Genomic DNA, 16,302 nt, shown 5'->3' on the forward strand with positions numbered 1-16,302 from the left:
ATAAGGTCTAAACCTCCAGTTTTTAGACTGAGGTATAATCGTTGTTGGTTCCCATATAAGCTTAGCAGGATTATGATCAGAGATGGAAGCAGCAAGATAGGTACAATCCTTCATTTGATGTTCTATTGTTTGTGACACTAAGAAAAAATCTATTCTTGAGTAAACTTTATGTACATTTGAGTAGAATGAATAATCAGTTTGATCTGGGTAAAGGGTACGCCATATGTCACGCAGCCCTAAATCAGTCATTCCTTGATTTAGGATGGTAGATGCTTTAATCTTGGACATTTTTTTTGAGGATCTATCTTTTGTAGGATCTAGGACTAAATTAAAGTCGCCTCCAATAATAAAGTTGCCCTTAATAGTTGCTAATTGTAATATCAGTTTGCTGTAAAAGGTTGGATCGTCATGGTTTGGTCCATAGATATTTACTAAAGTTATATATTCCCCATTTATCTCACATTCAACAATTATATATCTTCCAGAGTGGTCAGAATATTTGTTAATTAGGTTAAATTGATGCTTTTTCTGTATTAACACAGCTACACCCCTCCCGCTGGATGAAAATGATGAGTAAAATACCTGACCCACCCACTCTCTCCTTAGTCTTTTATGTTCTTGATCAGTGAGATGTGTCTCCTGTATAAATGCTATATCAGTGTTAATCCTTTTCAAGTATGATAGTATTTTTCCCCTTTTGATTGAATCATTTACACCCCTAACGTTCCATGATACACAATTTAAAGAGTTAGTCATTTAATTTGGGCCCTGAGATATAAGAGAGAGGATCCCAACTGCACACACAATAATTCACTGCTATTTTTACCCAGTGTAAAAGAAACATTTTTTTTTTTTTTTTGGCACAAAGGCAATACACAGTAGAAGACTTCGAATCCACCAATACGAGAGGGAAAGCAAAGGAGAGAGGGGAAAAAAAAAAAAAAAACAGAAAAAAAACACATGCATACATAAATAAAAAGAAAAAAAAGGAAAAAAAAATCGAGAGAGAAAAAATATAAAGAAGGAAAATTACGTAACCAATAAAGATTAAAAAAAAAAAAAAAAAACTTACAACTACCTCTATCCTACCGAACTTGTAGCTATCGCTAACGAGCCATATATCAATAACACATCTTAATAACTTTGCCTTCAAAAGTGAGTGAGCAAACTGTAAGAGCATATAAGTCGCACAACATTTTTAAGGATTGGTTAAGGTAACAAATAAAATGTCATTATTTAAATGAGTTTGAAGAGAACTATAGTGACTTAGTTTTCATTCGGGAGGAGATGCCTCAGTATCCTTACCAAAGGAGTCAATAAAGTCTTTAACCTCAGATGGTGTAGAGAAGATCTTGACTTTACCCTTGTGTGTAATCCGAAGTTTGGAGGGATACATGAATGAGTATTCAATGCCCCGATCTCTCAGAGCCCGTTTAACCTCAGTGTAGGCCTTTCTTGCATTTTGGAGCTCCGCGCTAAAATCCGGGAAGAAATGGATGCGCCGACTGTCGAAGTAGATTTCCTTTCGCTCTCTCGCGAGTTGAAGGATTTTCTGTCTCTCTCTAAAGTTGAGGAGTTTCACCACAATTACCCTCGGAGTCGCTCTGTTCAGCAAAATGTTTCCCGTTCTGTGCGCTCTCTCGATTGTAGGAGGAGAAGGAAAGTTTTCTGCGCCGAGGGTTTCAGGTATGATGCGCTCTAGAAACGAAACCATATCACCTCCTTCAGATTTTTCAGGTAGGTTAATGATACGGATATTAGATCTTCTGCTTCTGTTCTCAAGGTCTTGGACTTTGTCTTTTAAATAAGAAACATCTTTCTCCAAACGACTGATTGTTAAGCGCGTGTCTCTTAGGTCATCTTCTGTCGCGCTTACTCTGGTTTCAACCTCGACCATCTGTTCGGATAAAGTTGACATAGAGGTTTCAATGCGAGCCAACTTATTTTGTATGTCATTTGTCACCTTGTCGATTTGTTTACTAATTTCTTCTTTGCTGGCTTTAATTTCTTTCCACACCGTCTGTAGTGATATTTCACCTTCCACATCGTCGGCCATGCTAGGTAACGTGTTGGGATTGTTAGCCTCTAGAGTGTTAACAGCAGGTCGAGATTTACTTCCCTTTCGGCGAAAATTGTATTCTGCCATAAACGATATCAACTTCACGCTTACTCAACCTACTCAATAGTCTGTCAGGTTGGAAATTTAATAAGGATTTGGATTGATAATATAGCTCGTTAGAGGAGCTCACTGAAGCACGTCCTTCCTCATCGCCTGCAACACGTGACCCCCTTATTTTATTTTTATTATTATTTTTTTTTAATTGAAATTGAATTTCTTTTATTTTTGTGAAGAGACAATGACCATTGTTAAAAGCGCTATATAAATAAAATTGAATTGAATTAAACTCTGCACCACCAAGCCAACTGTGCTCACCTTTTAAGGTACTGTAAGGATGTTGGTCATGTGCAGAAGTCTTACTTAGTGTTTCACTTTGAAGATTCTTGTAGCCTGTGGAAATGTCTTGGAGCAAGGTCAGAACTGTGACAATAACTCCCAGCTGAGTTCCTGTAAATGTGCAAGTGGTGTTGGTGAATAATTGTGTGTACAGTTCCCACATACAGACCTGTCTCTTCCACAAGTCAGCAACGAGTTATCCATCAATGCTCAAGGATCAGGCGTTCCACTCTCTGGATGTTTACGGGAACAACTGCCGTGTTCTGAATGTATGACCTTCTTTAAAACATTGGCACCGTTCACATATTTTACTGCAGCTTAGAGTCTCATCACGTACTCCGCTTCATGCCTTCATTCACCAGAAAGTCCTGGTTTGACTTCAGAAGATTCCAGGAAAATAACAGAAACAGGTAATTTCCAAAACAAATAATGTTGGTTGGGTCTCATGTTTTTTGTTGTTGCTGTTATTGTGGAAATAAACACTCTAAACACACACCTTACACACACACACACACACAAACCATAAGTAAGCGTCAATATTTTCATCCCCGTGTCAAAAAACTAATACTGGAACTTTCTGAGCTACAGTGTCTCCAGGTCACACACTAGAAGATCCATTTTTTTAATGTTTAAATAGTTAAAAGTCTATGTGGACTGATCCGTCAATCTTTCAAATTTTTTATTTGTAAAAACAATCAAATCAATAAATGAACAGCAGGTCATGTCTTCTCACAAATCCAGGGTCTTACATTTGATCATGAACTTTGTTTTGTGTAGAGGTTCTGTGTGTGCTCTCCCTATGGTGGCCCGGAAGGGCAAAGCATCTTTCCTGTATAGAAAAGGCGAGAGGAGGGTGTGTGTGTGTGTGTGTGTGAAGGCGAGAGGAGGGTGTGTGTGTGTGTGTGTGAGGGAGAGAGACGGGGGTTTTTGTCTGAAGAGGCACAGTGTCCAATAATGCGTGCACACACAAAGAGCAGCCTGATACAGAGAGGGAGAGAGAGGGACTTTAATGTCTCTGATGAGACTTGCTTTTGCTTTACACACGCGCTGTACACACACACATACAGACACAAAATAAAATACGTTTTACACACACACACACACACACACACACACACGTGGTCACAGTGTAACAGTACACGCGTGCACGGATGTTGATTATACCAGTAAGAAACGAGCACTAAGACCCAGCAGGGGAGCAATTACCCACAATTCCGCAGCAGAAGAGAGAGAAAAATCATGTGACGCTTAGACAAGACGCGTCAAATCAAGACGCGTCAAAACAAGAAATTCAATTCAATTCAATTTTATTTGTATAGCGCTTTTTTTTAGCAATTTTCATTGCCGCAATCAGCTTTACACAATCAAAAGAATTATTTAAGTTTGTATGAAATGTGAATTTGTATGAATCAAAATGGTCAGTTTGTCCCTGGTGAGCAAGCCGAGGGCGACAGTGGCAAGGAAAAACTCCCTGAGATGGTAATAGGAAGAAACCTTGAGAGGAACCAGACTCAACAGGGAACCCATCCTCATCTGGGTGAAACAGAAAGCAGTAAATGATCTGCATTTATATAAACGGACAAGTCCCCAGAGAAACAGTTGCCAACACCAGTCAAGGCCAGAACCATTTTCTAGGTAGAGAGAATCATCCCCAGACACCAGACGCATCCCAGAGAGACACACGGGGCATCCATGTGACGAGATCTTCAGCCAGAAGCGGGGCACCAGGATGGGTCAGACAGGTCCGGAGGGCAGAGGGAGTCTGGATCACTGGCAGCTCGGGAACGACATGTGTAGCTCGACAGAGAGAGAGAGAAAGAGTGAAAGGGGGAGACAGGAGGAGAGAGGGAAGAGAAAGAGAGGGGGAAAGAGAAGAAGAGGAGAGATAACAGTTAGGTATGGTCACAGTCACACAATGTATAATGTGAATGTATATTAACTGTAGAGTGCAAGCAGAGACTCCGGCAGGACTAACTATGACATCATAACTAAAAGGGAGGAGCCAGAAGGAAACACAAACATGAGGGCTTCCTGACATGTAAAGCAAACAATCACCTCACCGTCAGCAAACCTGAGTGATCAATGAGAGTGAGGAAGACAGCATCCAAACATACCAGTTCACCATAATACTCTACGTCCATGAGTCCCCCAGATCTGCTCCTTTACCTAAGGCTAATCTATTTATAAAAATGCTTGGCTAAATAAATAGGTTTTTAGCCTGGACTTAAACACTGAGACTGTGTCTGAGTCCCGAACACTATTTGGAAGACTATTCCATAATTTTGGGGCTTTGTAAGAAAAAGCTCTGCCCCCAGCTGTATTTTTCATAATACGCGGTACTGACAAGCAGCCTGCATCCTTTGATCGAAGTAGGCGTGGCGGATCGTAAGACACTAGCAGTTCGCTCAGGTACTGCGGCGCGAGACCATTTAATGCTTTATATGTCTAGAGTAGTATTTTAAAATCAATGCGAAATTTCACAGGGAGCCAATGCAGTGAAGATAAGATAGGGGTGATGTGCTCATATCTTCTGGTTCTAGTGAGGACTCTCGCTGCTGCATTCTGGACTAGCTGAAGCTTATTTATGCATCTAGCTGAACAACCAGACAGTAAGGCATTACAACAGTCCAACCTAGAGGTGATAAAAGCATGAACTAGTTTTTCTGCATCGTTTAGCGACGATAAATTTCTTATCCTGGCAATATTTCTGAGGTGAAAGAATGCTATTCTGGTAATATTATCTACATGAGCTTCAAATGAAAGGCTGGAATCTATAATCACACCAAGGTCTTTCACTGTTGCACTTGATGGAACAGAAAGGCCATCTAAAGTTACAGTGTGATCTAAAATTTTACTCCTAGCTGTATGCGGTCCTATGACTAGAACTTCTGTCTTATCCGGATTAAGCAGAAGGAAGTTAATTAGCATCCAATTTCTTATGTCCTGCACACATTGACACACTCAATTTTAGTAAGCTGTTTTTTCTCATCAGGTTTTGCTGAGACATATAACTGTGTATCGTCAGCATAACTAAGAAAACTAATACCATGCTTACGGATTATGTTGCCCAGAGGAAGCATGTAAAGGGAAAAAAGCAGTGGACCTAAAACTGAACCCTGCAGAACGCCAAACTCCACTAGAGAACATGCAGAATAATTTAGAGGCCTAAATCCTGATTGATACAGTTTATGTATGCCATTTCTATGTAGATATGAGCATAGCTGCTCCGCTACTATCTTTTCCAGAATCTTAGAGATAAAGGGGAGGTTTGATATTGGCCTGTAACTGGACAGCTGACAGGGGTCAAGGTCAGGTTTCTTAATAATCGGTTTAATAACTGCTAATTTAAAAGATTTTGGAACATACCCAATGCTGAGTGAAGAATTAATTATCCTCAACAGGGGTTCTGTTATTGCTGGTACTATCTGTTTAAGAAAATGTGTTGGTACAGGATCTAATATACAGGTTGATGAATTTGCAGAAGAGATGAGTGAAATTAGTTCATTCTCTTCAAGGGGAGTAAAGTATTCTAGGTTCTGATCTGACATGGCTAGATTAACATCTGCATCAATTACATTGTTCGGTTTCAAAACCTTAATTTTATGCCTAATATTTACAATTTTATTATTAAAAAAGTTCATGAAGTCCTCACTATTGCATGATGTTGTTGTGGAGATTTCTGCAGTAGTCTTATTTCTAGTTATTTGGCTACAGCATTAAATAAGAATCTAGGATTATTTTTGTTATTTTCTATAAGAGTGGAGAGATATGTTGATCTAGCTACACTAAGAGCTTTTCTATAGTTCAGGATGCTCTCCTTCCATGCTATTTGAAATACTTACAATTTAGTTTGACGCCATTTACGTTCTAATTTCCGAGCGGTCTGTTTTAAAGTGCGCGTGTGATGGTTATACCAGGGAGTGGGTTTCTTATCTCTAATAATTTTTCTTTTAACTGGAGCTACATTATCTAAGGTATAGCGAAATGTCGACTCTAAATATTCAGTCACCTGATCGAGTTCTGTGGGGTCAGACGGTGATCTAATCGAAGTTGGGAACTCTGGGAGATTACTGATAAAACTCTGTTTGGTAGTTGATGTGAATGTACGTTTCATACGGTAGCGCGGCGCTGTGCGTACATTATTACTGTGATACACTTGAATTGAGACAAGATAGTGATCTGAGATAACTTCAGATAGTGGAATTGTGTATAAATTTCTTATACTTAATCCGAATAATATTATTAAATCTAAAGTGTGACCTGCTTTATGAGTGGGTCCTACTACACACTGATTTACTCCTACCGAGTCCAGTACGGACATAAATGCTGTTCTCAGAGAGTCTTCAAAATTAATATTAAAATCTCCAGCAATTAACACTTTGTCTACAGAAACGACTAGGTTTGAAAGGAATATAGTTAAATACACTTATGTTACTTCAAAGAATTTCAAATGAATTAAATTTGTGTCCATGTTTTGTGATTATTGAAAACAACCAAAAACTAAGTCGCTAAAATAAGACCACAAAACACATTCATAAAATTTGTGTACAGGACTTTTGTGACCTGGATCTTGTAGTGTAGAGGTTTTAGTTTAAAATGATGTGACAATCATCTCGCTCATTCATTTACAAAAAACAATTTTCCAAACCATTTTTTTGTTTATAAAGGCCATATGCTGTAATTCACACCAGAGAAGCCTTATCTGGTTCCTCAAGTTCCAAACGATGTTTGAGTTAGAATTTTTTCAGACGACGTCTGTTATTTCATTATGCATTCGAATGGGACTAACATCTCTGTGTTTATTACGAAGGTAGGAGTGTCTGTGTTTTACATGTGAGCGTTGCACAAGACATTATTGGTGCGCAAACTTGAATACCGTCGCCCTAGAGATGGTAGTCCATGTTGACCAAAACACAAAAGGCTCAGGCCTCATTATCAGATAATGAAGAGTGACAGAAATTCTTTGCTTCTCTTTGGTTTCACATGGATTATAGTAGGTACCCAGTCGGGAAATGTTATTACCCTTAAATTAGCAGTTATTAAACCACTAATCAAAAAACCTGACCTTGACCCCTGTCAGCTTTCCAATTACAGGCCGATATCAAACCTCCCCTTTATCTCTAAAATTCTGGAAAAGGTAGTATCACAGCAGCTATGTTCATATCTACATAGGAATAGCATACATGAACTGTATCAGTCAGGATTTAGGCCTCATCACAGCACAGAGACAGCACTCGTTAAAGTAGTAAATGACATCCTATTGGCCTCTGATCAGGGTTGTGTCACTATACTTGTGTTACTCGACCTCAGTGCAGCTTTTGACACTATTGATCATAGTATTCTCCTTCACAGATTAGAAAATGTAGTAGGAATTAAGGGAAGGGCCCTCTTATGGCTCAGATCCTATTTGACTGATCGTTATCAGTTTGTAGATTTAGATGGTGACCATTCCTCATGTTCTTAAGTTGAGTTTGGTGTTCCACAGCGTTCTGTTTTAGGCCCACTGCTTTTTTCCCTTTACATGCTTCCTCTAGGCAACATAATTCGTAAACATGGTATTAGTTTTCATTGTTATGCTAATGACACACAAGTATACGTTTCAGCAAAACCAGATGAGAAAAACCAGTTTACTAAAGTTGAGCAATGTGTGCAGGACATAAGAGATTGGATGTTAATTAATTTCCTTCTGCTTAATCCTGATAAGACAGAAGTTCTAGTCATAGGACCACAAGCAGCTAGAAGTAAGCTTTCTGATCACACTGTGATTTTATATGGCCTTTATGTTCCATCAAGTGCAACAGTAAAAGACCTCGATGTGATTATAGATTCTAGCCTTTCATTTGAAGCTCATGTAGATAATATTACCAGGATAGCATTCTTTCACCTCAGAAATATTGCCAGGATAAAAAATATATTGTCACCAAATGATGCAGAAAAACTAGTTCATGCTTTTATCACCTCTTGGTTGGACTATTGTAATGCCTTACTGTCTGGTTGTTCAACTAGGTGCTTAAACAAGCTTCAATTAGTCCAGAATGCAGCAGCGAGAGTCCTCACTCGAACCAGAAGATATAAGCACAGCCCCCCTATCTTATCCACATTGCATTGGCTTCCTGTGAAATTTCGCATCGATTTTAAAATACTACTCTATAAAGCATTAAATGGTCTCGTGCCGCAGTATCTGAGTGAACTGCTAGTGTCTTACAATCCGCCACGCCTACTTCGATCAAAGGATGCAGGCTGCTTATCAGTACCACGTATTATTAAAACTACAGCAGGGGGCAGAGCTTTTTCTTACAAAGCCCCAAAGTTATGGAATAGTCTTCCAAATAGTGTTCGGGACTCGGACACAGTCTCAGTGTTTAAGTCCAGGCTAAAAACCTATTTATTTAGCCAAGCATTTTTATAAATAGATTAGCCTTAGGTAAAGGAGCAGATCTGGGGGACTCATGGCGTAGAGTATTATGGTGAACTGGTATGTTTAGATGCTGTCTTCCTCACTCTCATTGATCACTCAGGTTTGTTGACGGTGAGGTGATTGGTTGCCTTACATCTCAGGAAGCCCTCATGTTTGTGTTTCCTTCTGGCTCTCCCTTTTTAGTTATGCTGTCATATTTAGTCCTGCCGGAGTCTCTGCTTGCACTCTGCACTAAATATACATTCACTTTTTACATTGTTCGACTGTGACCATACCTAACTGCCATCTCTCCATCTCTTTTGCTCTCTCCTCTCTCTTTCTCTCTCTCTCTCTCCTTGTTCCTCTACCTATCTCTCTGTCGAGCTATACATGTCGCTCCTGAGCTGCCAGTGATCCAGACCCCCTCTGCCCGCTGGACCTCTCTAACTCATCCTGGAGTCCTGCTTCTGGTTGGAGATCTCATCACATGGATGCTCCGTGTGGTCTGCCTGGAATGCGTGTGGTGACTGGCGATGGTTCCACTTTTCCATGAAGGTGGTCCTGTCCTCGACTGATGCAGACAGCTGTTCTCTGAGGACCTGTGACTTCAGTTGCTCAATAGTTCAGGACTGGAATTTCTCACAGTCTACCTGAGCCTCCACAAACTGGACTTTAATCTTACACATCTTCTCTTATACTGAACTTCCAGTCTCGCATATTATTATGCACATCAATCCCTGCTATCTGTTTCACCCAGATGAGGATGGGTTCCCTGTTGAGTCTGGTTCCTCTCAAGGTTTTTTCCTATTACCATCTCAGGAAGTTTTTCCTTGCCACTGTCGCCGTCGTCCTAGGCTTGCTCATCAGAGAAAATCATATAATTTTGATTTATACACATTCACATTTCATACAAACTTAATTCTTTTGATTGTGTAAAGCTGCTTTGTGATGATGTAAATCGGTTAAAGCGCTATACAAATAAAATTAATTTGAATTGAATTGAATTACCGTCGCGCTCACCGTCGCGTAAAAACGACAGCAGCCAAAATAAATCAGTTGCATTTCAAAGTCATATGTAAAATGACTGCCAGGTGGCGCAAAGTGACATTTTCACCCGCCGCAATTTTAAAATACAATTTAGTCATTAAAAATGTTGTATCGAAGAAATACAATAGTGATGGTAATTTCTACATGAGTACTTTACACAACAAACATGAAAAAAATCTAAACCAGAGCTATTGATATGTACTGTACAATAATGAGTCAAAAAAAACAAACATTGGTTAAATGTTGTTTAGATCAAGTTCACTAGGTGACAATTTTATTTGTACAGAGTATAAACTGTTATATAGCGTATCTCTGTATCTGTTTATTGTTATTTAAGTTCTGGGTTATTTCAGGTACTTTAAACACATTGTTGGGTTGCTCATGTTTGGTCATATGAGATTCAATTCAATTAAATTTTATTTGTATAGCGCTTTTAACAATTGCAGTGTCGCAAAGCAGCTTTACACAATCAAAAGAATTATTTAAGTTTGTATGGAATGTGAATGTGTATGAATCAAAATGGTCAAATCGTCCCTGGTGAGCAAGCCGAGGGAGACAGTGGCAAGGAAAAACTCCCTAAGATGGTAGTAGGAAGAAACCTTGAGAGGAACCAGACTCAACAGACTCCACATCAAGAGATGTAGTGCGTCATTTACAAATTAACACCTGGTTGGGTTATTTTGACCCAACAACTGGTTTATTCATTATTCTCTCATTCTCCAAATGGCAGCCTGCAAAATGTTTGAAATATTACTGTTATTGTGTCACAGGTGTAGTTTTAAGAGTTGTTCAGGTAAGAATGTGTGTGTGTGTGTGTGTGTGTGTGTGTACAGCTCAAAACCTCCATCAGTTATTAAAGATAGCGTCTATTTAGAAAAAATGCCCCAGTGATTTCGGAGCTTCAGGAAATCTCCCGGTGCTCTGCGCATAACACCGGGCCAACTCATGTCGGAAAGAATTTATAAACGTTTTCTAAACGTGAGCTATTGTTTTTTACTTACAATATTTGTTAATTTAGTTTAAATGAGGTTTGGGCTCAGGCTTTTGATTCGGAATCGTGATCCCCCTCTTTAATTTCCTGCATAGTGTAATCAGCGCTCAGCCGCATGCATAAAGTTTTCCAGAGCGCATCGGCAGAAGTAGACTAATGATCGCTCTGCTGCCGAAAAGCGTCAAATAGTGCAATGCCTTGGATAAGGAATAAAAACATTAGATATTTCATGAAAACTTAAGCGTGATCATCGTACTGTGAAGACATTTGTGGTTGATTTAGAGTACAGACGGGTTCGTGCAGATAAAGGCAGAATGAAAAAGCTTTCTGCAGGAAAAATTCATCTGGTTAAGAGAGCAGCTGCTAAAATGCCATTACAAAGCAGCAAAAATGGTATTTGAAGCTGCTGGTGCCTCTGGAGCCCCGCGAACGTTAAGGTGTAGGATCCCTCAGAGACTTGCAGAAACGGTTGCAGTGGGCCTAGACAAACATAAAGACTAGTCTTGTTTACTGATGAGTGTCATGCAACCCTGGATGGTCCAGGTGGATGGAGTAGGGGATGGTTGATGGATGGCCATCATGTCCCAACAAGGCTGTGACATCAACAAGGAAGTGCTGGGGTCTTGTTTTGGGCCGGAATCATGGGGAGAGATCTGGTAGGCCCCTGTAGGGTCCCTGAAGGTGTGAAAATGACCTCGGCAAAGTATATATAGTTTTTGACTTTCTTCCATGGTACAAAAAGCAGAACTGTGCCTTCCGTAACAAAATATGGGGGCAATCTTCATGCATGACAATGCACCATCTCATGCTGCAAAGAATACCTCTGTGTCATTGGCTGCGATGGGTATAAAAGATGAGAAACTCATGGTGTGACCACCATCCTCCCCTGACCTCAACCCCATTGAGAACCTTTGGAGCATCCTCAAGCAAAAGATCTATGGAGGTGGGAGGTGGTTCGCATCAAAACAGCAGCTCTGGGAGGCTTTTCTGACATCCTGCAAAAAAAAAATTCAAGCAGAAACTGTCCAAAAACTCAAAAGTTAAATGGATGCAAGAATTGTGAAGGTGATATCAAAGAAGGGTTCCTATGTTAAAATGTAACATGCCCTGTTAGGATGTTTTTGATTTCAGTAAATATGACCTCGTAATGCTGCAAATTCAACAAAAGCGGATTTTCAGTTCTTTACATCCTCTAAAATGTTTTAACTTTGTTGTGCATAATAATTTGGAACAGTGTATTTTTAGTTTATTTATTTATTTTTTAAGTAAATATTATCATTAGGTGGTTAGTTCAATAAAATTTTAATTATACCCTAATGGTTGATGACTTGAAAATTATACTGACTGTCATTTGCATTCTGGTATCTGGTATTCTTTGGTATAATACGCTTATAGTATAATATATCCTGGTTGTGTGATGCATCCTGTACTCTGTGTTCCAGACTCTTTGGTGGAGGCTATTGATGTTTGTTTTAAAGGTTTTCTTGTCTTTGAACTACAAAAAGCCGTGTCTTTCCACCTGAAAATTTCTTCAGCATACTGTATATTAGATTGATGGACATGAGTCCTCATCAACATGAGTTACATTTTTTAGGACAACAGTTTTTTTTTTCAGCCTGCGTGCGCCCTAATCAATATCGCTCCTCACTCATTAGTTAGGAGGCCTCCCCTTCAGATACGCGAAGGGGCGGGGCTGCGGAATTAGGCACGGCTGGTGAGCTATCCTTGCTAATGATCCCGGGCTTGCACCCCGCGCTATAAAATACAATGGGGAGTGTAGCTCAAGGTCTGATGGGTAGCAGTAGATTTTACTACGCGGTGTGAGTGCGACGCGCGCGCAACAATGTGGAAGTGTGGCATGCAAGCGGGGCAAATGGAACGCGCCCCAGAGACTTCAAAGAAGCGAGAGCTGGTAGGGCCGGTCCAGCCATCCGCGGAGAGCAGAGTCAAAGCGAGCCAGCCCGTGCCTGCATGCCAACCAAACGAGCACATTCCTTCCTTTCCATCCTCACTCCTTTAACACTTTCCTTCCCATTTTTTTACCGTAAGACTTCGCCTCGAGTCTGTGCTTCATGTTGCCGCCCGTGCACTTAGGGTCGAAACCGTTACACGGCCCAAATGTAGTCAACAAAATTAAAAATAAATTAAAAATGTTTTAATGTTATTTTGAAGTAAATGAAACAGTAATAGCTATAAAAGTTTAAATAATATTTAAAATATATGAGATTGGTATTGAAAACTTCTAACTAAAAAGTGGCAGCTGGCACGTCTAAAAATAGACGCAGGTTAATTTTTTTATAGTCTAAATAAAAATCCTTCTCTTTAATTTCGTAAAGTCAACCGCATAAAGTTTTCCAGAGCGTGGAAGAATTTCATTGTGCTAAATAATATTTGTGCAGTGTAATCAGAGCCTCTTATTCCTATTAATCCTGGGTTTTTGTTCTTTTAGTGTCACTATAGTGCTTTACAATGCCAGACAACGTTCAAGTGCAAATTATTCACTCTCCCCAGGTGTGAATCAGCTGTTCTCACCTATACATTCAGAGGAACTGAAATGTACCTCTCCACACTTTAAAAACCTCTTGAATCTGAGGCTCTTCTGAAGACTCTCAGTGATTAAGACCTCTTTTTAAATTTGTGTAAATTTAATCTTCTGGATTCTAGATTCTAAAGTTGACATTGTTACCGTTTTTAATCCTTGGAATGGAAGAACTTGAGATTTTCCTTATAATAGCATAAATTGCATTGTTTTTAACCACTCTATACACAATATTATTTTTTGGTATTTTTATTGTTTTTTAAATGTGTATGGGGCTATCTTGGTTTATTAATCCTCGTGCCTGGTTTAGGTTTAGTATTCAGCGTGCATCGTTTGTACATCTGTTATTTTACAACTATATCATAACACTCAGAAAGACCTTTTATTTGAGGTTAAGTGACTGATGTGCCTAACATTTTTCAGCAGATCCTCTGTTTTACTGAATAATCCACAACTTTTCATGAGTATGTAAGACCTCTTAACACCTCTCCCTCTCTCTCTCTCTCACACACACACACACACACACACCAGACCAAATCGTCATCAGCACGTCACTCCCCCAAACAGCACAGCCATTTACTTTCATCTTTATTCATCATTATTTACTACTAAAGAAAATTATGATGATCTGTCACGGCGTGCGCCTGTGATGGGTGTGCGCTCAAATCTACTATCGCTACTTGCTCACTCTGTAGTCTCCCTAGATAGGCGGCAAAGAGACGGAACCGCCTATTCGTGCCGGCTGGCGATAATTAACGTTAGTATGATCTCGGGCTTGCTCCACATTATAAAAGCAAGGCGCAGAGTTTAGTCTGAGGTCCGGGAAGTACGTGATCTGGTGGAGAATAGGAGAGTGGCATGTGAGTGGGGCGATGTGACGCACCCCAGGGACGTTAAACATAAAGTATGATATGATATTACGATTATAATTAACCCTAGGCACATGACAGCCGCCGAGACCATTAATACAAATTCTCATATAATGTTTATTTTGTGGCATGTTGCAGAGGTTCGTCATGTAATGCAAAAATGTTTACATAAATAAATATTGTTTATAATGAAAAATTACACGGAAAGTTTTATTATAAAATAAGCAATATACAGGAATATACATGCACATGAAATATATATATAATTTATACAAAAAATATTTTTTATATACAACGTATATTTTTATATTGCTTATTTTAAATTCAAATTTGTTTGGTGTAACTTGTAAATCATAAATCTTTATGAAATCTCAACAAAAATATAAACGCAACACCACAAATCAGTCTAAATGTGTGATAGTGAGCACTTCTGCTTTGCTGAGATAATCCATCCCACCTCACAGGTGTGCCACATCAAGATGCTGATCTGACATCATGAGTAGTGCACAGGTGTACCTTATACTGCCCACAATAAAAGGCCACCCTGGAATGTGCAGTTTTGTCTCACAGCAAAATGCCACAGATGCCACAAGCATTGAGGGAGCGTGCAGTTGGCATGCTGACAGCAGGAACGTCAACCAGATCTGTTGCTCGTGCATTGAATGTAAATAATATTGAATGCGTTTATATTTTTGTTGAATGTATGAATCTATCTATGTTCTAATGTAATATTTAATAAGGATTATGTGGGGGGGGGCAATCTGTGGCAGGGGGGCATTTTATCGCATAACACCTGTAGCGCCGTCACGAGGGAGCGTGCAGGTGCGCTGCCTCCGTGTGCTCCGTTTTGCCCACCGCCACTTATCCTCAGCTGTGTGCCCTCATACAGGCATGGCACAGCCCCCGGACCTGCACATGCACCTTTATCCCCTTCTTTCCATTCTCCCTCTTTTAACCCTTTCCTTTCCTATTTTACCTAAATAAATTACCCCTTTTCCCCGTAAGACCTCGCCTCGTGTCCGTGCTTTATGGTGCTGCCCGTGCAACATGGGTCAAACCCGTTACAGATCATAACAGTCTACTGCATTTCATTCTTATAATAACGCAAAAACACAAGCGGGGCTGAATGACCAACATCTGATAACGCAGTAAAACGTCCTGACAATGTTATAATTTTATTGTCATTTATTTCAGTTAATACATCTACTACAAATTTAAAGAACACAAATATAAGATGACACAAAACCCTACACGCGTCTTTTCTAATTACACGTGATAAAATCTAAAGACTCACTGTGTTAACATTTATTTCACTTAAATTTTATCCTAATAAGATTTAATTTAAATTCTACATTTGTACTGTAATTATGAATTTGTTTAACTACAATGTTTTACTTAATTATCCGCTACTACATGCAGCTCTAAAGGATCTGCGGCTCATTAATCCTGGAGAGAATGAACTGATGCCCGAGGTCTACAGTTATACAGCGCCACTCAGTGGTGAAAACCAGCAAACGCATAAACCTAATTGCTGCTGCCGTGCGACGCAACAGTAAATCCAACATTCTGATTAAGTAACCACTATATATATATATATATATATATATATATATATATATATATATATATATATATATATAAACTCTGGAAAAAAGTCCTTTTTTTTTCTAAAAAAAAAAAGGCCCACTGCAGCATAATCAGTTTCTTGTGTTTTTTTATTCTTACAGGTGTTGGTGAGCTGAACAGTTTTGTTTATTTCTCCTAAATTTAAAATATAACTATTGTTATTTAGAGTGGATATTTAAAGGAAATGACATCACAACACATTAAAGTAACCCAGATCATGATGCAGTATTTGCAGAGTTTTAATAACTCAAATAAAACAAAATGCAAATAATTAGTAAACACATTGTGTTAACGCTTTGGCTAAATAACATTAATAAATCAGTATTTGGTAGAATGACCCCTGTTTACAGTTACAGCTTTCATGCGTTTTGTCTCTCC

At 39.2% G+C, this 16,302-nt stretch overlaps 1 protein-coding gene and 1 pseudogene across 1 annotated transcript; one reads left to right on the top strand and one right to left on the bottom strand.

The window, feature by feature from the left end:
- Positions 1 to 1,273: 1,273 nt before the first annotated feature.
- On the bottom strand, positions 1,274 to 5,538 carry LOC128509690 (uncharacterized; annotated as a pseudogene).
- A 2,435-nt stretch (positions 5,539 to 7,973) lies between these two features.
- LOC128509691 (uncharacterized) lies at positions 7,974 to 16,040 on the top strand (the record flags this gene model as incomplete). Its single annotated transcript, XM_053481521.1, has 2 exons — positions 7,974 to 8,852; positions 16,026 to 16,040. Coding segments are annotated over 2 exons (894 nt in total), but the record flags the coding sequence as incomplete, so codon positions are not given.
- Positions 16,041 to 16,302: the final 262 nt, after the last annotated feature.

This window comes from Clarias gariepinus, chromosome 21 (assembly GCF_024256425.1).
Source record: "Clarias gariepinus isolate MV-2021 ecotype Netherlands chromosome 21, CGAR_prim_01v2, whole genome shotgun sequence".
NCBI lineage: Eukaryota > Metazoa > Chordata > Actinopteri > Siluriformes > Clariidae > Clarias > Clarias gariepinus.